Source organism: Eurytemora carolleeae, unplaced genomic scaffold (genome assembly GCF_000591075.1).
Source record: "Eurytemora carolleeae unplaced genomic scaffold, Eaff_2.0 scaffold1888, whole genome shotgun sequence".
NCBI classification, from domain to species: Eukaryota; Metazoa; Arthropoda; class Copepoda; order Calanoida; family Temoridae; genus Eurytemora; species Eurytemora carolleeae.
In genome coordinates this window covers 12,685-36,386 of record NW_019397794.1, presented here as the reverse complement: position 1 = coordinate 36,386, position 23,702 = coordinate 12,685, and the positions used below count along the sequence as shown (strand labels likewise).

The window sequence follows — 23,702 nt, the reverse complement described above, 5'->3', positions numbered from 1 at the left end:
GTTAAAAATAGTTAAAAATAGTTAAACCCAACGAGGTTATAGCGTATAGAGTGATGATGTACGCTAATCCTTTACTAATTTTATAGGCCATAAACTATACCGAGAGCGTACTGCATATTTGTTTATTATAAGTTGATTCTGGCCTAACCTATAGTAAATCAATATTAGTAAACAGTTGTAAGAGTACAGTACAGCTAACTGAGTACACAGGTTGAGAACAATCATCCCCCTTGATTAAACCCTTTTTCCTCACGGGGAAAAAGTTAAAAATTCAATTGTCAATTTTAGATTTTCGCGACAATTTATTTTCGAAGTTAGACGACCTACAAAACCAATATTGATTTATTAAAAACTAATAGTACCGAGGCCCAATTTAAAGAATTTGAGCCGCGGTTTAAATTTACGCCACGGCTCAAATTTTAGTGGCTCCACTTAAATTTGTATTAAAGTTTTCAAGATTTAAGCCGGCGCTCTATTGAAACCGGTTTTTCGGGGATTTGAGACGCGACTTTTTTTGAATTGTCACCCACCACATCGACATGGCTCAAATATTTAGATCTTGACATAAAGTGAACAGTAACCTGAAAGTACAAATACATCACCCTACTAACCAAAATGGCGGAACTACTGCATTGATGAATGAATTGCTGAATTCCTTGAGACTGTTTGGACAGTGAACATGCATGGAGGCATGATACCACTCTCCGAGATTATTCTCTGAATCAGATCCAAGCCTGGAGTTCCTGGACCTAACCTCATTCTCTCTCTACTGTAATCTTAGTCTGGAGTTAGGCTGAGCAATAAAATCAAGTTGTGTAACTAAACCAACTTAGGATTTAGTTTCATGGATTCACTGATCTTGTTTTCATAATGGTTTATTAAACATTTATGTTATTATTTTTTAAATGGGCTAGCGAACTCAAATCACATTTTTTCCCTTTATTTTCCTTTCTTTTCTGTTCCTTTCACTCTCCATTTTTTCCTTTCTTGATCTTTTCCTTATATTCTCAATTCTCTTTTCCTCTTTTCTCTTATCCTTCTAATCTTCATTTTTCCTTTTCTCCTATAACTCCCCCCCCCCACACATGTTTTCTACCGCCAGCTTCCCCCCCCCCACACACTTAACCTCCACATATTCTACTAACTATGCCTCCTCTTTTAAATTAAAGTTAATTCTTCCGGAACTAATTTCATTTCCGGAAAACGGGTAAAATATACAATTTATCTTGCTGGTGTAGTTTACCCTACCTAAAGTTAAAGATTGACAGTCTTAATCTTGCATATTTCAACCAGACCAGAACATTTCATCAGGGATTACAAGTACAGGGTTACCCACATAAGGTTTAAATGTTGTACAGTCGTCTCTGAAATATTATCCGTTACGGGCAGTCCTTTATCTATATATAAATGACTTGACATTTTTATAAAAATTTTGAGGCTTCACATTTTCAGCTTATTTAATTGCAAACCCTCCCCTCTACCGTATAAAAAAAAATTATTTTGGAACTTGAAGTTCTGCACTAAACTCATTTTTTGCAAGGGAAAAGAAAAAAGGATCAATTGTAAGTTGAGTGTCCACAAAAAAATTCAGCCCGATCAGTCAAGCCGTTTGGCCGGCTATGAGGGCCCGGCGTTGCCCGAGGAATTTTTTTAAATAAAAAAATTGTGAGAATTGAAATTTTCGATTTTTTTTAGCCTATATAACACCCCCGACTACCCATGAGTGCAGTCCACAAAAAAAATTCAGCCCAATCGGTAAAGCCGTTTGGCCGGCTATTCACAACATATATATATATATATATATACGAATGTCTTGTTTTATGTAGACATAGATTCATTGTCTTATTCTTTTTTTTTCAATTCTCATTGATTTCAAGACTGTACCTGATAATTTAACAATTTCTTTTGACTTAACAGTCGTCTTTGCTTTCTGATTTATTTTGGGAATCACTGTCGAGTTAATTCATCTTTTTGTTTCTTCATTGTATGCTAAGTACCTGTCTCTGCCCCTGTGTCTATTACATATGTGCAAAACATGTAAAACAGCTGAGTCTGACCCTACCCGGAGCGGAGCTCTAGTAGAACCCTAACACCGGAGCAGGACGGATATAACCCGGAGAAAGGGTTCGGAGTTATTTAAGATCCGAACAGTGATACAGATTCAACACGAGGCAAACAAAAATCTATTAACTACAATTTTGACAACAATCCCGACCTCAAGCATACTGTTTAACCATGAAATTCAAATTAATATTTTAAGATTTCTTGGACTGATTTAACAATGAGGAAACATGATTTAATAGTTGAATGTTAAACTTTGGTTAAGTACATATTTATTGATTAAAGCCAGACCAGGCTCAGTTTACAATCTCTACTTTTATATCATGTAATTCTAGTTGATATTGGTTAAGATCGATAAATAAGAAAATAGCTTAAAAGGGAATGGGGAGGGGGAGGGGGAGAGATCCTCAATACCCGCTAGTTCCTGTTTTTAATTTGATAGAATTTTGTAAGATTCTGCTCTGAAACTTTTGTTATCCGGTCTATTTCACCAAACAACTTTTCTAAAATGTTTCTTTGTTTTGCCGAAAAAAAATAGTTGCGGATACATTTACTTAATCTTAGAGCAAACTATCAAAGGAATCGAGTCGTTGCCACAAACTCTGATTTTCTAATCCCTTTTTGGTTTGCAACCTGAAGATTTAAACGACATCGGGTTGCACAGATATATAGGGATTAAACAATCTGAGGTTGTGGGAAAAAAAACCATTATATTAACAGGTTCAAACCCAATTTTGTAAAGGTAACTAAGAAAACTTTGATTTTTCTAATCCCTTTATCATTGCTACCCAATTTCGTGATATTTTAAACTATGAAGTCTGATACTTTAAATGGTCTAAGTTTGAAATATCAAAGGTTTACACCATTAGGTTGCACAGATATAGGAAGCCAAAAAATTGAGTTTGTGGCAAAGACTCCATTCCTTTTTCAGAAATTAAAGAAAAGTAAGAACCAGAATAAGATTTATATGATTTCAGATAAGTTATTGAGAAAGAATATGAATAGAATTTGTTGAAATAAGTATAAAAAATAATATAGTAATATTATAGTTTAAAATTAGTGAAATATCTACATTGTATTTCTGTGCGGTAAATAAAAGAAACAATAAGTTTATATGAGGAAAGTGTAGATGTAATATTAAGTATCCCTCCGGTTTTTTTTTTGCATGAATTTTACAACGTTTATATCCATTTACTCAGATAAATGTTTAAAAGGTACCATTGTTCATCGGGCAATCTTCTCTGTAAATAGAGAGGCACAGTCCCTATAAGATAAATGTAGTTTAGAATAAGATTAAGATTGATTTAAGATGAATGTAGTTCTGAATAAGATTAAGATTGATTAAGGATAATTAAAGTTGAGAATAATATTAAGATTTATTTAAGATGAATGTAGTTCTGAATAAGATTAAGATTGATTTAAGATAAATGTAGTTCTGAATAAAATTAAGATTGATTTAAGATAAATAAAGTTCAGAATAAGATTGAGATTGATTAAAGATAAATAAAGTTCTGAATAAGATTAAGATTGATTTAAGATAGATAAAGTTCTGAATAAGATTAAGATTGATTTAAAATAAATAAAGTTCTGAATAAGTTTAAGATTGATTTAAGCTTAATAAAGTTTAGAATAAGATTAAGATAGGTTTTAAGATAAATAAAGTTTGGAATAAGATTAAGATTGATATAAAATAAATAAAGTTTAGAATAAGATTAAGATTGATTTAAGATAAATTGGAAATATTTCAGAGGAAAAAATGTCGAAAGTCTCGGGTTCGTTCAGAGCAAAAAACGAGGTAAGAAACTTCACAATCTAATTCAAGAAATAATTTAAAGAAAATTCAGTTTTAATTTGATACTTACATTTACTGTTTCAACGTTTTTTTATTTATATTTTTGTCTAACTATAAGTGTAATTTCAAGTGACCCTCAATAAAATGCAATGCAATGCAATGCAATGCAATGCAATGCAATGCAATGCAATGCAATGCAATGATTGTGTAAATCCTCCAGTCGAAATGTTTGAATCAATTTAAAAGACGACATTTTCAGGAAAAATTGAGTAAATCCTCCAGTCGAAATGTTTGAATCAATTTAAAAGACGACATTTTCAGGAAAAATTGAGTAAATCCTCCAGTCCTTGTTATGCATGAGTTTGATTTACCTGTAGAATATACAGGGTCTGTCAATGAGTCATAAACTCTGTATATTCATAAACTGAGTTCCATAAAACTTTGGAATAGAAAGACGACTTTAACCAAAATTGATTTTATATTGTTTTAAAACAAAATCCACGTATGAAGTGAAATGAGTCTGCGTACAGTTGCTGTGTTTTATGTTCATTGAACTATTTGAAATAATTTTTTATTAAAGTCGTTTCCTGTTCCACAGATTTATATGTCTCACTGTACTTATTTTTATTAAATGTAAGTTTTTCTTATATTCAATATTTTAATGTATTATATATTATATCATTAAACAAAACTATTTATCCTTTATCTTCAAACATATTTTATTTTCAAAATTAAATATCCATTAAAAGATTAAAATTGAATTATATAAATTAGTTTTGATATAGTGTATTTTATCAAAAATGAGGATTCAAATATTTTAATATAGATTATGCAGTGTGGTACAGTGAGACCCATAAAACAATGGAATAGGAAGACGACTCACTGAAGTGTTGATTTAAAATAAAAGAAACACAGCAATTGTGCAAATTGTATCAGATCCATTTCACCTAATAAGTTAATTTGCAATTTACTGTTAAAATTGTTTGCTTTAGGACAATTTAGAATTTAAATCAGATTTATGTCGTCTTTCTATTTACTATTTATATGTTCTCACTGTATATAAAACTACAGCTTTTCATAGGTAACATTCTTTGTCGTCTTCAAAGTGTCATGTTATGGAAACCCACACTCCACAGTACAAAAAAAATGAAAAAAATATTCAATTAAAAAAAATTGTTTCAGAACGTCCCCACCCTCTCTTCTCTCCCAAGCACGGCTAAACGAGGATACCTCTGGAAACTCTCCGGTCGTTCAATTCTCCACAAAAGTCAATGGAAACGAAAACTCTTCGTCCTGTGGAAAAGTCGTCTTTACTTCTACCAGGGCGAGGGTGGTGGAGGGGATGAGAGGGGGGCGGGAACTATAAATCTCAAATACTTCTCCTCGTGTGTGGAGGCCCCCCTTACGGATCACAAGAAGGCAACCAACGTCTTCATCCTGCTCGCCATGGAGAAGGGGTTTCTTGATCAGGTCAGAGGCAAAAAGATTATTTCAAAACCCCAAAACCATGTTTTCTTTGATTTTTAGATATTTTTAAAAGAAACCTTAATGAATACTACTTATCAATGGTTTAATTCTATGAACATTTTTTACAATCCTTAAAAAAACTTAATTTTGGAAAATCTTATCTAGTATATAAATTTTTGATCACTGTAGATAAAAAAAACATTTGAAAATGGCTTTTGCTTTTATGTCTATTTTTTCATTTTGAATTATTAAAGGGTCGGTGTTACTTGTCCGCTGAAACTCTGGGAGAAATGCGTGACTGGGTTTCAGCACTTAAATCTGCACTTGACAAGCTTCATAGGAACAGATATTCCGTCCCAGATATACCAGAGGTTAGTTTTTTTTCTCAAAAGTATATTATTTTTTTACCGCCCTAAAAAAATTTTTGATTGAGTGTGAAAGTAAAGGAAGCTTAAATGCATTTAAGGAACTATAATTGTAATTTCCAGTGACCCCTCATGTTAAGATGTCAATGCCCGATTCACAATGGTATCATTATCTGATCAATAATATGAAAGATATTTCTGTTATTCTATCTGTGTGTTTTTTTCTGGTAATTCCTAAATGTTTTGCTGATTCAGAAATGCAATTTTGTAGAGAAACCCCAGAACACAATTGAAAATAATCCGTTTCCAAAATTATAAACATTCAGATATAATAATCAGACATAGAGTACAGTTTCGAATCTGGCATTGACTTCTTCGCAGGGAGGGTCACTTTAAATGTCAAGGCGGTCAAAATTCAACTTTGCAGAGATCCTTTTGGTTTCAAAAATAATAAAGAATTGAGAAAAAACCAGCAATATATCATCATGTCTTCCACACAAAAGTTTTTTTAGGGTCTCAAATAACAAAAATATGATCTTATATTAAATTTCATCAATATCTAATAGGACAAAAAAACTGTTATACTTAATTAAACATATTTAATCAAATTTGTTTTTACATGTATATTCTGTAAATGCATTATCAATTTTATGTCTGATTAGAAAAAATGTTAAATAGATATATTTTGCATTAAAATACAATTCTTCAGTCAAAATATTTAAACTAAAATACGACATTCTTAGATGATATGGTGTTAATCTTCAAAGTCAAAATGTTTAGATTCAAAGATACTATTTTTGGAATATATGTTTAAATTCTGTAGTCGTAATGTTTGAATTAATTAAAAAGACGACATTTTCAGGAAAAATTGTGTAAATCCTCCAGTCGAAATGTTTAAATCAATTAAAAATACGACATTTTCAGGAAAAATTGTGCAAATCCTCCAGTCGGAATGTTTGAATTAATTAAAAATACGACATTTTCAGGAAAAATTGTGTAAATCTTCCAGTCGAAATGTTTAAATCAATTAAAAAGACGACATTTTCAGGAAAAATTGTGTAAATCCTCCAGTCGAAATGTTTGAATCAATTTAAAAGACGACATTTTCAGGAAAAATTGAGTAAATCCTCCAGTCGTAATATTTGAATCAATTTAAAAGACGACATTTTCAGGAAAAATGGTGTAAATCCTCCAGTCGGAATGTTTAAATCAATTAAAAAGACGACATTTTCAGGAAAAATTAAGTAAATCCTCCAGTCGTAATATTTGAATCAATAAAAAAGACGACATTTTCAGGAAAAATTGTGTAAATCCTCCAGTCGAAATGTTTAAATCAATTAAAAAGACGACATTTTCAGGAAAAATTGTGTAAATCCTCCAGTCTCTCATCATTACCTAGTCAGAAATCAGATAAATCAGAGATAGTCAGGTGATTACTTTTTTATTATTTATTATCAATCTTGCAAAAGACAAATGTCAATAAAGGAAATTGTAAGAATTTAACACTTTTTAAATAAGAAAAGCGATGATATCCTTTTCATTTGAACAGATATATTCAGACGAGACGATTCAACAAATTATGCCTATTTTTATTAACAGGGAAACGAACACTAAAGATCGTCTGAACAAGTCCCTGGACGAAAGACCAGCTGTGTGTGATGTCTCCTTGGATCGGACCTATGCATATTCGTCCTCAGAGGAGTCCCTAAACCAGTCCTTCTCAGCTCCAGTCCCTCTCCGAAACACAGGTTTAAATCAGTCCTTAAAAGTCCCACTCAGGAACTCAGGTTTGAACCAATCCTTTCTCAGCTCAAGACTCTGAATAAGTTATTTTCAGGTTCAGACCCTCCGGGGAACTTAGGTTAGAAAATTTCATTCTTAGCTCCAGTCCCTCTCAGGAAATTAGGTTGAATCATTCAAGTTTAGCTCCAGTCTCTCCCAGGAACTTAGGTTTGAATCTTGCATTCTTAGCTCCAGACCCTTACAGAAACTCGTGTAAAAATCCGCTCTTTTTAACTCCAGTCCCTATCAGGGACACAGGTTTTAATCATACTATGAATCTTGCAGAAATCATATAAAATCAATGCAAATGCAAAGGTTTCAAAAGTTTTTTTTATTAACTATCAACAGGTAAATTTTAACCATCAATATATATATTTACTAACTTTTTTTTATTATTTTAGGCTCTGTGTACTCTGCCATGACTAGAAGATCAATTAACTTCGGAGGAAGACGACCTAGCGGTCAATTGCTCAGCTTATCAAAACAAAACGACGACATTTTATCCCCAACACTACAAAGATACAAAGACGATCAATTCAATAGTCTTCCCAAGCGTCAAGAACCAAAACTAACGAATGTACCGAGAAATAACGATCTGTTTCACAGTTTGCCAAAGCGTAAAGAGGATTTGAACGAGCAGAGAAATGAACAAAATAAACATCATGAAAGTAATAGACATATCACACAAGATAATAGATATAACGGACAAGAGAATAGACCTATCACGGGTAGTTTACGTTTAGCAGAGGATGAAAGTGATGAGGATCAGTATCATAGTCTTCCGGTCAGACGAGGGGATGAGATTCGAACTAATGGACATGAACTTGAGAAAAGTACATCCTTCAGGTAAAACGGGGGCAAACTCGATTCAAACCGTTTAAATCTCTATATTATCAATATTTTGGAAGATATCATAGTTTATCTATCTTTAAAAGCTTTTCATTCGTCCTTGATTATACAAGGTCTAAAGGAAACTGTTTTAAATTCGATAAAGGAAAAGTCTCTTGAAAATACGTCTTCAATACCTTTCAGGACTATTTGAACCGATTTTACCATTCAATTTTGGCTTTAAGATGGCTAAAAATAATTGATGGGGCCTTACATTTTAATAATTTTATTCTTTGCTTATACTTACGTTTTACAAAATAAGAGGAAAGATTGAAAACGATAATGTTCCCACAGTTTTCTGCTTACCACAGGACTCAAAGAACTCCATCGGGGTTTGTTTATGAACACTGTTCACTTCTAAACACTAGTGGTTTTAACTTGTAATACTTTTAAGTTTTTTATTTCAATTTCTAGTTCTTTCCGTGAGAGTCCTTGCCATAGTGTGAAGGGATCAAGACGACATCTCAAATTCCAGGATTCAGAATCGCAACCCTCAAGACAGGGATCCAGGTAGCAGGATTGAAGGAACCGTTGACAAAATTATGAATGAATTTGTATCTTTAATTAGAAATAAGAATTGATGACAAACTATGCCCTGCAGAAATTAAAAAGGCAGTCTCTCATAAAAATCTTCTTTTCAAGAATCTTTTGAATATCTCAAAGGAACTATAAGTGTAATTTCAAGTGACCCTCAATAAAATGCAATGCAATGCAATGCAATGCAATGCAATGCAATGCAATGCAATGCAATGCAATGATGACAATGCAATGCAAAGATGCCAATGCCCGATTATCATTAATCTGATCAAAATGTTGAAAATGATAATTATGATAATTTCGAAATCACTTTTACAGAGAGACTGCAAATTATGAACAGTTTAAAAAACAAAAACCTGAAGAAAATAAAATGTTTATAATTTATTTATAATACTTTGTAGGCTTTGTAGTCGGGAAGGAAGCAGTAGTAATATTAGTATGAGCACCATAACAACTTCTCACCAGGTTCCATACAATATAAATAATTTATCTAATTATTTTTCATTTAATTCATTGACTTCGCTATTCGTTTATTTCCTTATTAATTTATTTATTTAGCAATTAAATTATTCATTTATCTATTAATTTATTTATTTAGCAATTTCTTTATCAACTTAGCAATTAACTCATTTATTTAGCAATTACTTCTTTTATTTTTCAAGATTTTATTTAGTATTTAATTTTTTTAAAACTTTTTTTTGTGTTATTATGTCATCAATTAATTTAATAAATTATTCCTCACATCATCTATTTATTAATTCATTATCAAGTTTTTGTTTTTCATCTACTTTATACAAACTTTTAGTCATAACATTATCAATTTTCAGGATGTAGAATTAGAGAAAGCAACATCAGGCTATAACAACAAAAACAACAATTCCACAACAAACAACAACAACATGAGTGCTGGTAGTAGTGATATGGAGAAGAAAATGATGTTGTTAACAGGACAGGTTGATGAACTTAGGTACGAAGCTTTCAGACACAAAAACGATGAACTTGTGGAAGACGACTTTTATTATTTTCTTTTCGAGAAAAGATTTACATTCATAAATTGTAGCTGCAGTAGATGTACATTTCGTTTTTAGTTACAAAATTTCTTATTTTAGTATTTCATATTTGACGTTCATAAATTATGATTTTTAAATTAATTAAAAACTTTTATGTTTTTTTTCCAGAAATTTTCAGTATTCCTAAAAAAACAACTATAAAAAACAAGCTTAGAAATACTACAAGATTTGCACAATTTTGAATTGATTTAATGTCTATTTAAAGTGCTTTTTTAAATATAATACATTTCTAAAATTGAAGACGACTGTACCGCCATCTTGATTCTGAAACTAACTCTACCCGGCGTGATGTCGGGAGCGTGCACGAGTCCCTGGCAACGATGAACTCTACAGCGCGAGGGATTGAGGAGAAGATCATGAGGTTCCAGGCGAACATGTCGGGCATAGAGAGGATGTCAAGCTCACTTATGATGGTGGGTTTTTATTACCTTTTCAGATTCTAAAGAGTTGCACGCCGGATTCACATTGTAGCAAAGTAAAGGAAAGAAATTGTCAGACTTTAACACTTCTCTAGAAGATTCACGAATATCAGATAAAGGTGACATGGTACCATTGTGAATATGGCATGAAACTCTTTTTATTGGAAAGAAACCTTAAAGTAAATTGACTGCCCATTTAAAATAAAAAATAAAAAATTATTGTCTTTTAGGAAATACGATCAACACATGATAGAGTGCTCAGGTATTTTCCTTTTTATAAACATTCAGTGATGCCCAAAAAATTGCATTAGGAAAACGACATTTTATCAATCATGTATAATTTTACCGGTTGCCAGCTTCTGTGTTTCACATTCATTTACTTATTTCAAATAATAACTTGAGTCTAACAGTTGTATTTCTTTTCTACATTTTAAAAGGTCTCACTGTAATGGAATTTAAAATTTCGGAAAAGAAATAAATATTTGAAAATTAAATGCATAGTTTAATTCAGATACAGGATGTCCCACGAAAGATGACAGGTGGTGAATAGTTTGAAATGTCTTCTTTCATAATTTGTTTAGTTGTTTGAGACCAAAGAGAATCATGAAAAACTATAATGTGACAATAATATTGTAGTAAAATTGATGTCATAGTATAGTAAATTTGAATAAAAGATTTTTTATTAAAATAAACGGCAAAAAATCTTAACTATCTAATACACTTTATATATATATATATATATATATAGAAGAAGACATTCAAAACTATTCACCAACTGTCATGTTTCGTGGGACACCCTGTATTTTAATAATCGATCGAGTATAAGGATTACAAATAATTTTACAAATTTTTGTGATCTTCAATGATACAGTTATAACCAAAAAACTCTGAAATAGGAAGACGACTTTATAGTATTAGGTGAATTTGATGTTGTGACAAGGAAAATAGTTTTACTATAGCAAAAACTAAATCACTAACGAAGTGTACTAAGCCTGTACAATTGCTTCGGCCATGCTTATTTGACTAATTAAAGTTATAACTTGAGTCTAAATATCGTTTTCCTATTTCATCACTGTTTAAAATGGTTGTTATCCGGGTGTTCTGCTTTTTAAAAAGAACTTACTTTTTTTCTATTTATAACTCAATAATCAGAGGAATTATGATTGAAAAAATTATTGATTAAAAAATCAAAATGTAACATTTAGTCTAATTTGACATGACCATTTAAAAAAAATATTTTTACTATTTTGAAGGTATTTTACACGTTTTAATGAAAACTTATTTATTATTATCATAGCTGAACATCTTTAAAATGTAGCGTTGTAAGTGACTAACGTATACACAATTTATGTTGTAGAGTGAGTACCAAAAAACTGTGAAATGCATCTCGTTACTTCTTTTTTTCCTAAGAATTATTGTAATTTTGTAAATTACATTTGTCACAATACAACTGATATATCTCCAAAAACGTTAAAGACATTTTAGAAATAGTTCAGTTGACAGTTGCAATTAGCAAATTTCAAAACCCTTAACGGCGCGGCGTTTTTTAGTTTTTAAAAAAGAATTCCACAGTTTCTGGGTCTCACTTTATGTTAAAATGTTAGGACGCTAGAAGATGCAGATAGAGCAAAAAGAGAATATCTAAATTTGAAACAGAAAGCAGAAATGTTAATCCTCCAAATACAGGTACTGTGGTACATCTTTCAGGGACTGCAGTTGCATTTTTAAGTTACACTTCCTTTGAGAAGGAACCCTTTGAACCTTTACACATGGTTTAAAATGTGGAAGATATTCTTGATTTATCTTGACAGCTTGAAAAGTGTTACATTCAGACAATTTCCTCCGTTGTGTAAATCAGAAATTCGCAAGTCACTCTAAAAAGAAAGAAAAATTAAAAATAACCAAATGTTTGAAGAGAAATCATAAGTATCTTGTTTAGATGCAATGCAATGCAATGCAATGCAATGCAATGCTCCCCCCCTAAACAAAAGCCCTCGTACGCCCCTGGACTATCAAATCGTTTTAAATTGCTTGAAATACATTTTATTAAAAAGGGGGCCATCATCCACATTATACGCGCGCACTTCAGTCATATTTAAGAATTATTTAAGAATTAGAAAGTGTTTTATCATGTTTTTATTCTCAATATATTCTCTTTTAAAACTAGAAAATATTTTTTCTATCTATTGAGTGTTTAAGGAATTAACATATTTTGACTGTTATGAAACTTGCTCAATACAAGAGGTTCACAAAAAAAGAACGCAGAAAATAATTCCTGACGGGATCATATATTTTTGTTGCTCATATAATTACTGCAAAAAATAAATGATTTGATTTTAAAACTATTCTTTTGTTTCAAAGAGACGGGATTAGGATTTTTTCTAATACCATTTCTGCAGAAAACTACTTGATTTTATAACATTTCGTTTGATTTAATCTAATTTGATATGATTTGATATGATTTGATTTGATTTGATTTGATTTGATTTGATTTGATTTGATTTGATTTGATTTGATTTGATTTAAATTCTAGGGCGACGCTGTTGCCCTAAATCTACCAAGCCAACAGCTGACCCAACCCTCTCTATTCACCTTCGGAGCTCAGGATTCTGGAAACCAGACATTTCCGAAACTCAAGGCGGGCAATGGAACTAGCTCCGCCCAGTCTGTCTTACCCTCTCCAATATCAAAGGGGCGGGCAACTAGAGAGGGGAAGGTGCATTTCTGTCAGGTATTTTTTTTAAATCCACCATGTTGAATAGTTGATATGAATCCGCCATTTTGAATGATTTAAATGAATCCGCCATCTTGAATAGGTATATTTATCCACCATTTTAAGTGACTGAAATAAATCCGCTATTTTAAATAATCGTATTAAATTCACCATTTAGAATAATTATTTAAATCCTCCATTTTTAATTACATTATTTTTATAGAGATATGATTTTCTTAAATTCTTTTAGTTTTTTTTTCAATAATGTTCATATATATTTGTTGTCATAAAATGGAACAGAAATTCGTCAATTAGACTTCCATTTATTATTCAAATTTTTTTCTATTTTTCATCAAAAAATCTGTTTGTATTGTTACAGAAAATAGAAATGGTGTAAAAAGAATTATTAAATAATATTTTCGAAGGATTTTTATACAAGTTCTTGTTCAGGATCCAACACATTCGAACGATTCTCTTTATGAAAAGCCCTCCGGACCCCTCTACTCCACACCAAACAAAGCATACAAAGATAACAACTATTTGTAAATATTTGTATTGAATTTTTTAATCTTTGTATTTTTAACATTGCAATTCGTGGTTTTTCTAAACTTATTCTTATCATCATGGATCATAGTTATTTTAAATTTTTATTTTTATTTTTACTGAAGATTTTTGAAATTAAGATAATAATTATAAATTATGATCCAGAGAAACATTTGCTTTAATTCATGATACCGAAGCTCAGGACAAAATTCTCTCAAAATGATCATTCTGACAAAATTAACAATTTTAAATTTAAAGAGATATAATTATAAATGATTCATGATCCTCACAAGAAGAATTTTAATGAGCCATAATTCTTAAAAAAAAATCATTTTTTTTCGAAAAATCTCTTTTAATAAATTTTTAAATTTAATAAAAATTCTTCTTCTAATTTATTTTTCGGATTTTTATCTCACTCTGATCTTGCCAGAATATATTTTTTCCATAAAACGTGCTGGGTTGACTCTAATTAGTCAGGATTAGAAAGTACAACTAAATGTATATACAGTTACATGTTGTACTGGCTTGGACTATGCAACTATTAGAGTGGGGTCTTCTTTCAAAAAGTATTTTCATGAATGTATAAGATCCTGAAGGAGCATGAACAACCATGAATATTTTTGACCATTGCAACCGGTTTAGTTCCTATATTTGATAATCTCTTGTTTAATCTTTAATTCCCTCGCCATCTCAGATATACAGCTAGGGTAGGGCTGGGCATTCAAGCATACAGGGGTGTATATTTGCCTGAAAAAAACTCCCCACCCTCTTTTTGAAAATCATTATTTTTCCCACAGAAGTTATCAATGTTTTAGCTGAATTTTTTTAAGGTTGTTATTTTCTGAATTGGGGAATATAAATGATTTTAAGAAGAAGTAAAAAAATTATGCAAAAAGTATGAAAAGGGATGAAACAACTTGCCTTTAATCTATTCACCATATCTTCAAAAATCAGAACCCCCCCCCCTTAATTATTAGAATATACACCCCTGGAAAATTATTTTGTCATTAGAAGGTTGTCAGAATTGTGCTCATATTACACACGATAAACAGTAAGATGATTTTGTTTGCTCTTTCTTTTATTACAGTGCCTCTAAAGCGTTAGTAAGGAATTGAGTCAATTTAAATTTTTCTAATCCGTAAAAGTGTCCAACCTGATGGTGTAAACATTTGATATTTCGTAATAAATAATTTGACATAACAGGATTCATAGTTTGAAACATCAAGGTCTACGACATTGGGTTGCTAAGACAAAGGGAAAAGAAATTTTTGGTGAAGACACAATTCCTTCAAAGCTCTGTTGTGTGCCTTGAGATCAAAACTTTTGTGTTGTGAAGCTCTGGGTCAACTATTGATCTTAATCTTGTGTAGAACTACGGCTTAATCTTATGTAGAACTACGGCTTAATCTTGTGTAGAATTACGGCTTAATCTTGTTTAGAATTACGGCTTAATCTTGTGTAGAACTACGGCTTAATCTTGTGTAGAACTACGGCTTAATTAAATATCTCTTGGATATCCCGTGGTGATTGTACCCGGCAGAGATAACTAGAAGAACTTATCTTTCAAATTTAAATGTTTTCACAGTGGATATCAAGATCAAGAGTTCAAAATTAACGATGCTTTTCAACACAAAATTTGCGACCTCAGAACATTTTCCAAAATTAATTTCAGTTTTTATCAAAACAGAATATTTATCAGCAATTTAAAATTTCAGTAGAAAATCATTCCATTTGATGGTTGTCCACTATATTTTGGTTATCACTAGATTATTGTTTCAAATTCTAATCAACCCAATTTACACTATTAAAAGAGAATACCTTACATTTTATTTGTAATGTAGGCTGAGCTATTAGTTTTTGTGAGATAAACCTAATATTCTGTTAATAATTTCGATCTAAATGTTTACAAATTCATAATGTTTTTGTAAGATCTATATTACACAAAATGATATGGTGTTCCATCAGTGAAGGGATGAAAGTAAAACGCCAAAAATATTAAATTACGGTGAGAACCAGAAATCTGTATATGGTAGACGACATTAAAGAAATAATTTACTGTTTTTGACATAGTTACAAAGCTAATAGTAACAAATAGTAGCTTGAAAAATCTTTTATAAACTGAAATAATTTGTGTAACAGTACTATGGCTGTCTCTGATGTACATTGGACTATATAAAATCATAATTTGAGTCTAAAAGTCGTCTTCCTATTCTATAGTTTTCTGGTCCTCACTGCAGCTTCTATTAATCTCAAATATTTTGTGATTTCTTTTAATACACACAGGGTGTCTAAACCTTTATATATTTTATTGTACTCAAGTCAAACTTTAGTTATGTTTCATTGTTTATGTTGTTTTATAACTTTAAAATCGTAAATACAGGGTGTCTCTGAAAAAAGTGCGTTTAGCTTTTTAGTCATTATTAGGTAATGTGTACTTAGAAGGTGTAATGCACATAAAAGGGAGGTTGTCGATGAAAAATGTTTTAGCGACGACCCCCCCCCCCTTTTGGGGGCATTTTACAATGGAGAGACACGTTTTTGGACAATCAAACGACGTTTGGTAGGCTAAATAGCCAAAACGCACTTTTTTTCAGGTCCAACCTATATTCACTATTAAGTCTTCTAATGCAGTCGTAATATCTTTTGAATCAAGCATTAAATCCCCTTTTATGGGTTTACTCGCACAATTGACATCATAAGATTGGCCAATTGTATATTTTTAAGGGAAACCCATGGAAAATATTGTTTTTCCCAGTTTTGATGATTGCAGGTGTTTGATAAAGTATAAAAAAACAGTGTGCTTAAATATGATCGTATCTTCTTTTTATACCAGTGCTTGAAATAATTAAATCTGAATAATTCATGTATTTTATTCGTATTTTTTGAAAATTATTACAATTCATTTTTGTAAAAAAAATCTGCAAATGTAGAGTTTGAACAAAAAGTCAATATTTACAAGTATTGGAGACATTCGATGACAGAAAAATTAACTCAAAATTTGTTATCTGAAAAATTTGTTACTTGAAAAATTTGTTATTTGAAAAAAATTTGTTGCAAGTTGCAAATAGCTTTATTTTCTTGGACGAAGATTTGAAAGGTAACGTTGTGAATTATAGATGGCACTCTTAACATTTAGTTCATATATTTTTTTCGTCGTTAATCCCCTTAAGTCAATAATTGTAATTATAATTGTAACGTTTAGCATTATTTGATTAATAAATCATTTTTAATATTTGATTTGATTTTTAACTTGTGTAAAAAAAGCATGATTTAGCTTTGCGTAAAGGTTCACCTAAATACACGATTAAAACTTGCTTGATTTTTAATTAATTTTTCACAGCTAATAAGTAAACCATTTATTATTAAAATTGGAGATACAAATAAATTATTCAAACAATTTATGACAAAATTGTATCTTAACCGGATTGTATTGTCATTAATACACTGCCTGATCACATAGTTATACATTTGAACATACCTAGAAAAGTTAATAGTTGATCGTGCCCATTTTCTATTGATCGATTAGGTGAAAGTGTCAGTGTAGACATTGAGAGTTGATCGTGCCGATTGGTCTGACATTGATCAATAAAGTGCTTGTGTCCGTGGAGAGACTTTGATAGCTGATCGCCCATTGGATTGGCGTTGATCAATTAAGAGCTTGTGTCCTGGTTGACATTGATAGCTGACGAGATTGTGTCCGGGTTTAGGCACTGATTGCTAAGTGAAACTGAATTGTACGTGGATAGATACGTGTTCGAGAAACCTTTATGGAGTATGGCATTTACTACAGTATTACAATATAACTCACATCAAACACAATAAAATGCCACGTTTTGTTAATCAATAATTACATTAATAATAATTTATAAACAGTGATTGATACCCAACAAAAAGGCTTTGTTTATGTTTAAGGTTCATAGTCTTTGCAAAATGTCCCGAGGGCGGAGCTTTGTGTGGAGTCGTTTATTCTGAAACACTTGATTTCGGTATCCATTGTGGGCACTTTTATGAATAATGTTTCATCCCTCAATTCAGGTTATCCCTGCAGGGTATGACCTCCACGGAATATCGAAGGTGAATTAGATGAACTATATGTAGATCTGCATAAGATGGAGATCAATGCTTGATCCCTCAATTCAAGTTATTCCTGCAGGGTATGACCACAACGGAATATCGAAGGTGAATTAGATGAACTATATGCAGATCTGCATAAGATGGAGATCAATGTTTGATCCCTCAATTCAAGTTATTCCTGCAGAGTATGACCACTTAACGGAATATCGAAGGTGAATTAGATGAACTATATGTAGATCTGCATAAGATGGAGATCAATGTGTCATCCCTCAATTCAAGTTATCCCTGCAGGGTATGACCTCCACGGAATATCGAAGGTGAATTAGATGAACTGCATGTAGATCTGCATAAGATGGAGATCAATGCTTGATCCCTCAATTAAAGTTATCCCTGCAGGGTATGACCTCCACGGAATATCTAAGGTGAATTAGATGAACTATATGTAGATCTGCATAAGATGGAGATCAATGCTTGATCTCTCAATTCAAGTTATCCCTGCAGGGTATGACCTCCACGGAATATCTAAGGTGAACTAGATGAGCTATATGTAGATCTGCATAAGATGGTTATCAATGTTTGATCCCTCAATTCAAGTTATTCCTGCAGGGTATGACCACAACGGAATATCGAAGGTGAATTAGATGAACTGTATGTAGATCTGCATAAGATGGAAATCAATGTTTGATCCCGAGATTTGACCACAACATAAAAGATCTGACTACTGAAGAGTTTTGAGATTTATTTCTTTCCCCAAGTTTTGCAAATTAAAAGGAAACACAAGATCAACACTAAACTTTTTATTACTACAAGTTACAACTATAGCATCTATACATAAATTTAGTTTGTTTGGGTGTCTGTTTGCTTGATTGTATCCAATAAACGTCAAAACGGCTGGACCGATCATGCCCAAATTTTGTGTGGGACCTCACGTGACCCCAGGGTAGGTTTACGAGTGATCAAAAATTTAAAAATTCCTGTTCAAAAGTTTTTTATTTTTGTAAAATTTTGAAAATGCGCGAAAAAATATTATGAAATCCGCAAATTTTTTTTATTTTTTTATATTGTACCAAGAGAAGATGCTCATAGATAAAGCCACAATTAAAAGTTAAAATAGAAGATGGGCGCGAAGCGCCCTATTAGCCTAGTATNGTGGGGTCTTATTACTTATTGTGATTATCAATCTTTGACATTTTGGAAGGCAACTTCAGCATATTCCACACTACTCAAATATTAGGTCTTTTAAAGATATCTAATTGAACAAAAAATCTGATCATTTTATGTTTTTCCTTGACCAAATATTTATTAATTCACATTTAGAACTAAATCTAATGTGTACATCCAAGAAACATAAATGCAAAAGCAACAATTGGCGTGGTCCCATAAAAAAATATATGCAAAAAGCCCATTTAAGTTTCTCCTATGGTCAGATTTAGAGATAGAGCCTTCAAAACATCTATAAATTATCTTACATTCATGATGGATCCAGAATTGTTAAAATTATGGTCTTTTTAGACTAAAAATAGGAAAAATCATTTTTATTTTTGCCTTTCATTCAGAAACCCATGAAGATATATGCTGATCGAAATGGTGACTTTAAGATAATTTACAAACGTTTTGAAAGTTCTAGCACTAAATCTGACCGTAGGAGAAGCTGAAGCGTGCTTTTTGAACATTTCTATTTGAGCGTAAAGCTATATAACTTACAAGTCAAGCCAATTTTTGCTTTTTCATTTCTTTTTCATAGGTGTACATGTTAGATTTTGTTCTCAATATGAATTAATCAATATTTGGTTAAGGTAAAACATAAAATTATCAGAATTTTTGTACAATTTGCTAAATCTAAAATATGCTAAAAATAAATATGCTAAAATATTTGCAAAGTTTCAATATCGTAGAGTGTATTTAAAAAAAAAACTTGAGCATTTGTCTGTAAAAAAGTTGTTCAATATTTCTTTGCAACAAATGTAATTTCATTCCTTTTGAGAAGGAAAAAGGTTAAATATTGAATTTTTTTCAGATATTTAGATATCGTGCTTAAAAATATGATAAGTAAATTAAAGTAAAAATAAATATGGAATATCCACAAAGTAAATATGGATTATCCACAAAAAATGAGACTTTACAGACATCATTTAAAATTTCTGAGCACTGATTCTGATCATCAATACTAAACCTAACAAAAAATGTTAAAGAAAGACTAATTTAAAATCGAACGAATATCATACAAAAAGTCACAAAATACTCTTTGAAGGAAGTCTAATCTTTAATTTTTTAACTTTAATTGATAGCGTTACTTCTATAGATACATGTATATTATAACTTTGTGCATTAATTTATTTATGAAATTATTGTTTACTTTATCATTCTTAAACTCCAAAAAGTTAAGGATATTTCCAAAATATTTTGTTTCAATTAAAATGAAAATAAAATTGAAATCAACTTTATATTTTGACTTCTGCTTTGTTTCAAAGCTTATTTGATTTAAAAGAGCCATTGAAATAAGACAATTACACAAACGTTTCATAAAATTACCTATAACACTATTATTTTGGCACGACGTGCTATTAAGTTTTCTCTATATCTCGAAGGTTCTCGCCTTTTTAGAAAAAAAGGCTTGAACCTTCTCAATAAAGAGAAAATTTCTGTTCAAAAACTTTATGGCGAACCAAAATAACAGTGTTATAAATAGTTAATATTATTATTGTACGATAAGTTACAATATTTCAATAATTAAAAAAAAAAAAAATTAATTAAAAAAACTGCGTTCGTTGGACATTTTATGATTAAAGAAAATAATAATAGTTTTTCACAATGAATAAACTAATAAAGCAAACTTAAAATCATATAGTTTGAAGAATTGATTAAAATTCTGTGAAAGCCTCTCTTAGAAATCAAAGATTCAGAAAATACTTATTTTATTCCAAGTACAGTGGTTTCCATGAAACTTTAAAATAGAAAGACGACATTTATGTTTATTTTAATCTGACCAATTTAAGCCAATAAGATGACTTCTAAATTACTGTTAAAACAGTTCCCCTTCGACAGTACTGTTATTTAAATCTGTTCATGATGCCGCGCTAATCAAAGACGAGTATTTAATGGAATTATTTATATGTTTTTGTCCTCATTGGATTCAATATTCGCCGAGCCCTTTTCCAAACTCAACCTGGAGCTAATCCTTAATCCATTCACTCCATTCATCAGTAAACTCTAAACATAATGGATTAGATACTCCATTCATCATTAAACTTTATACATAATGGATTAGATAATCAATTCATCAGTAAACTCTAAACATAATGAATTAGTTAATCCATTCATCAGTGAACTCCAAACATAATGGATTAGATACTCCATTCATCATTAAACTCTACATCAGTAAACTCTAAACACAAAGGATTAGTTAGTCTGTTAATCAGTAAACTCTAAACACAAAGGATTAGTTAGTCTGTTAATCAGTAAACTCTTAACACAAAGGATGAGTTAGTCTGTTCATCAGTAAACTCTAAACACAAAGGATTTGTTAGTCTATTCATCAGAAAACTCTAAACACAAAGGATTAGTTAATTAAACCTACTGTAACTGAAAAATGAACTTAAACCTGTAAATGGAAAATGAAATTAAACCTACTGTAGCTGGAAATAAAATTAAACCTACTGTAACTGGAAAATGTAAGTAAATTTACTGTAACTGGAAAATGCCAAAAAACCTGCTGTACTTAGAAAATGCAAATAAACCTTCTGTACCTAGAAAATGCAAATAAACCTGCTGTAACTGGAAAATGAAATTAAACCTACTGCAACTGGAAAATGGAAGTAAACCTACTGTATCCGTTATATGAAATTAACCCTTCTGTGACTGGAAATAAAATTAAACCTGCTGTAGCTGGAAAATGAAAATAAACCTACTGTAACTAGAAAATTTAAATAAATTTATTGTAACTGGAAAATGTAAAAAAATCTTCTTTATCTGGATAATGAAATTAAACTTGCTGTAACCATGGAAAATGCAATTAAACCTACTGTAGCTGGAAATTTAATCAAACCTGCTGTAATTGGAAGAGAATAGCCTCAGTTTTCTCTTTAAACATGATGTAATCCTTCCTGGCTTGCTCAGCCTCCGAGAGACACTTGGCCACGTTCCTCTGGGTGTCCCTGAACTCCGACAGCATACTGCTCGTCTGAGTACTAACCCTGGACAGACAAAATTTAGTGTAAGCCAAAAAACATAAGATTTCATCTATATATACGAAAAAGCTCTCCGCTCATATACATATATTTATCATTGTCTAAGTTAACTATAGCTGGCCAAACGACTGGACCAAATTGATTGACATTTTTTTTTAAGAAACCCATCTGTATCCTTGAGTAAAAAAGTCTAAAAAATCAATTTTTTTCAAAATTTTATATGTTTTTTTGCAGTTCTATTGACAACGCCGGGCACACCATTTTTAGTCTACTTCATATATTTTCTTTATCATTTTTAAATATTTAAATGTTAAGCTAATTCAATAAATTTGAAAACCTGATCGTACACTTTTTTGAAGTTGCCCATCTATTATCCAGTGAGCCCCCCAAAAAATGTAATTAAAAACTATAATACTATATAGAGCACATTTGCGAAGTCTGTTTGCTCCTTTCACAGGGTGGGCTACGTAGGCCTAAGTTGACATGCTACGCTTTCACAATTTGTTTATAGAGTGCCATCTCACGGCCACTAGTTGAACAAAATACCCATTCAGGGGTTAAGTTTTACATCTTTTAAAGAATACCCCAATTTCAAACATGAAACATAACATTTTTTAATTCAGTCTTTTTTTGAAGATTTTGTGTTTCGTATCCGAAGGATCCTTAAATATCCCTGAATACAGATGTTTGCTGATTGGTCGTGTACAGTACTTGTACACAATAGAACATGCTGTGGAAAATATCGCATATTTTATACTGATCTCTGTAACTCTCTTATCTCTGGGGAAAAGTAATCCAGAAGTAAAAATTTGTAAAAAATATGATCAGGGGCGGGTAACTTTTTTTCCAGGGGTTGGGGATTTATTACTGCATATTGATTTTTACATATTCTAAAAAAATAACTTAATTTTGACTGAATAAGTAGCGCCCCAAGGAAAAATTATTACTTTTATTGGTATTATGTTTATTATTATTAATATTTTAATTTTTTTAATCACATGCTCTCAAAGTGTTAGATATAGATTAGCACCCATTAAACTATGTTTAATGTTTATTAAATATTTCAATGANAAATAATATCCTTCATATCTCTATCTGAAGCAACTTTAACCAAGGATATCTTACCTTTTAATAATATCCTTCATATCTCTATCTGAAGCAACCTTAACCAAGGATATTTTACCTTAAAATAATATCCTTCATATCTCTATCTGAAGCAACTTTAACCAAGGATATCTTACCTTTTAATAATATCCTTCATATCTCTATCTGAAGCAACTTTAACCAAGGATTCCTGAAGGTTTCCAAGATCTCTACTGTTAGTCCTCACATCTGTCTCAAGGTCCCTTAAAAATGGACATTGGAGCTTGTTCTCATGTAAAGTTTGCCAGTCTAAAATCAACTAAAAGGGACTGTATGCGTAATATCAAGTGAACCGCCATGCAAAAACGGCAATGCCCGATTCACAGCACTATACCCTAGAAACATTTATCTGATAAAAAGTTGAAGATACTTCCGTCTTCCTGTCTCGAAAAGTGTTAAATTCTGATAATTTCTCCATTGCTCCTTTTAAGCAAGAAGTGAGCAAGTCACTTTTGCAGATAAACCGCAATTGAAAATAAATAAGAAATACCAAATTCTTTTTAAATTATCATGTTAAATGGAACTAACCTGAATTGACGAGAGAGTGTATCAGTTTGAGCCTGTAAATTCTGAAATGCAGTTGACAAATCCATTGAATCCGTCCGGGGGGCCGGGCCCGGGGGGTCTTTTCTAGGACTTAATGGAGGAGGAGGAGAGTGGG

At 31.2% G+C, this 23,702-nt stretch overlaps 2 protein-coding genes across 12 annotated transcripts; one reads left to right on the top strand and one right to left on the bottom strand.

The window, feature by feature from the left end:
• Window positions 1-3,768: 3,768 nt before the first annotated feature.
• Window positions 3,769-16,422, top strand: LOC111715929 (rho GTPase-activating protein gacU). Of its 11 annotated transcripts, none has more exons than XR_002768350.1 (16): window positions 3,769-3,856; window positions 5,036-5,323; window positions 5,575-5,691; window positions 7,044-7,114; window positions 7,285-7,433; window positions 7,869-8,313; window positions 8,770-8,865; window positions 9,294-9,357; window positions 9,720-9,859; window positions 10,204-10,375; window positions 10,612-10,643; window positions 11,986-12,067; window positions 12,915-13,112; window positions 13,545-13,667; window positions 14,280-14,344; window positions 14,649-16,422. XR_002768350.1 is itself a non-coding variant. In XM_023491340.1 (15 exons), exons 1-14 carry the CDS (start codon window positions 3,818-3,820, stop codon window positions 13,638-13,640), a joined length of 1,989 nt encoding a protein of 662 aa, XP_023347108.1. In that variant the 5' UTR covers window positions 3,769-3,817; the 3' UTR covers window positions 13,641-13,667; window positions 14,280-16,422. The 11 variants fall into 11 exon arrangements, 3 of the variants coding, with proteins under 3 accessions (XP_023347108.1, XP_023347107.1, XP_023347106.1); XR_002768349.1 differs by having other exon boundaries at window positions 13,545-13,688; XR_002768348.1 differs by having other exon boundaries at window positions 13,545-14,344; window positions 14,649-14,688; window positions 15,567-16,422.
• A 4,033-nt stretch (window positions 16,423-20,455) lies between these two features.
• On the bottom strand, window positions 20,456-23,696 carry LOC111715931 (uncharacterized). Its single transcript, XM_023491341.1, has 4 exons — window positions 23,570-23,696; window positions 23,140-23,244; window positions 21,757-21,904; window positions 20,456-20,921 (listed from the first exon to the last, which is right to left on the bottom strand). Exons 1-4 carry the CDS (start codon window positions 23,632-23,634, stop codon window positions 20,820-20,822), a joined length of 420 nt encoding a protein of 139 aa, XP_023347109.1. The 5' UTR covers window positions 23,635-23,696; the 3' UTR covers window positions 20,456-20,819.
• Window positions 23,697-23,702: the final 6 nt, after the last annotated feature.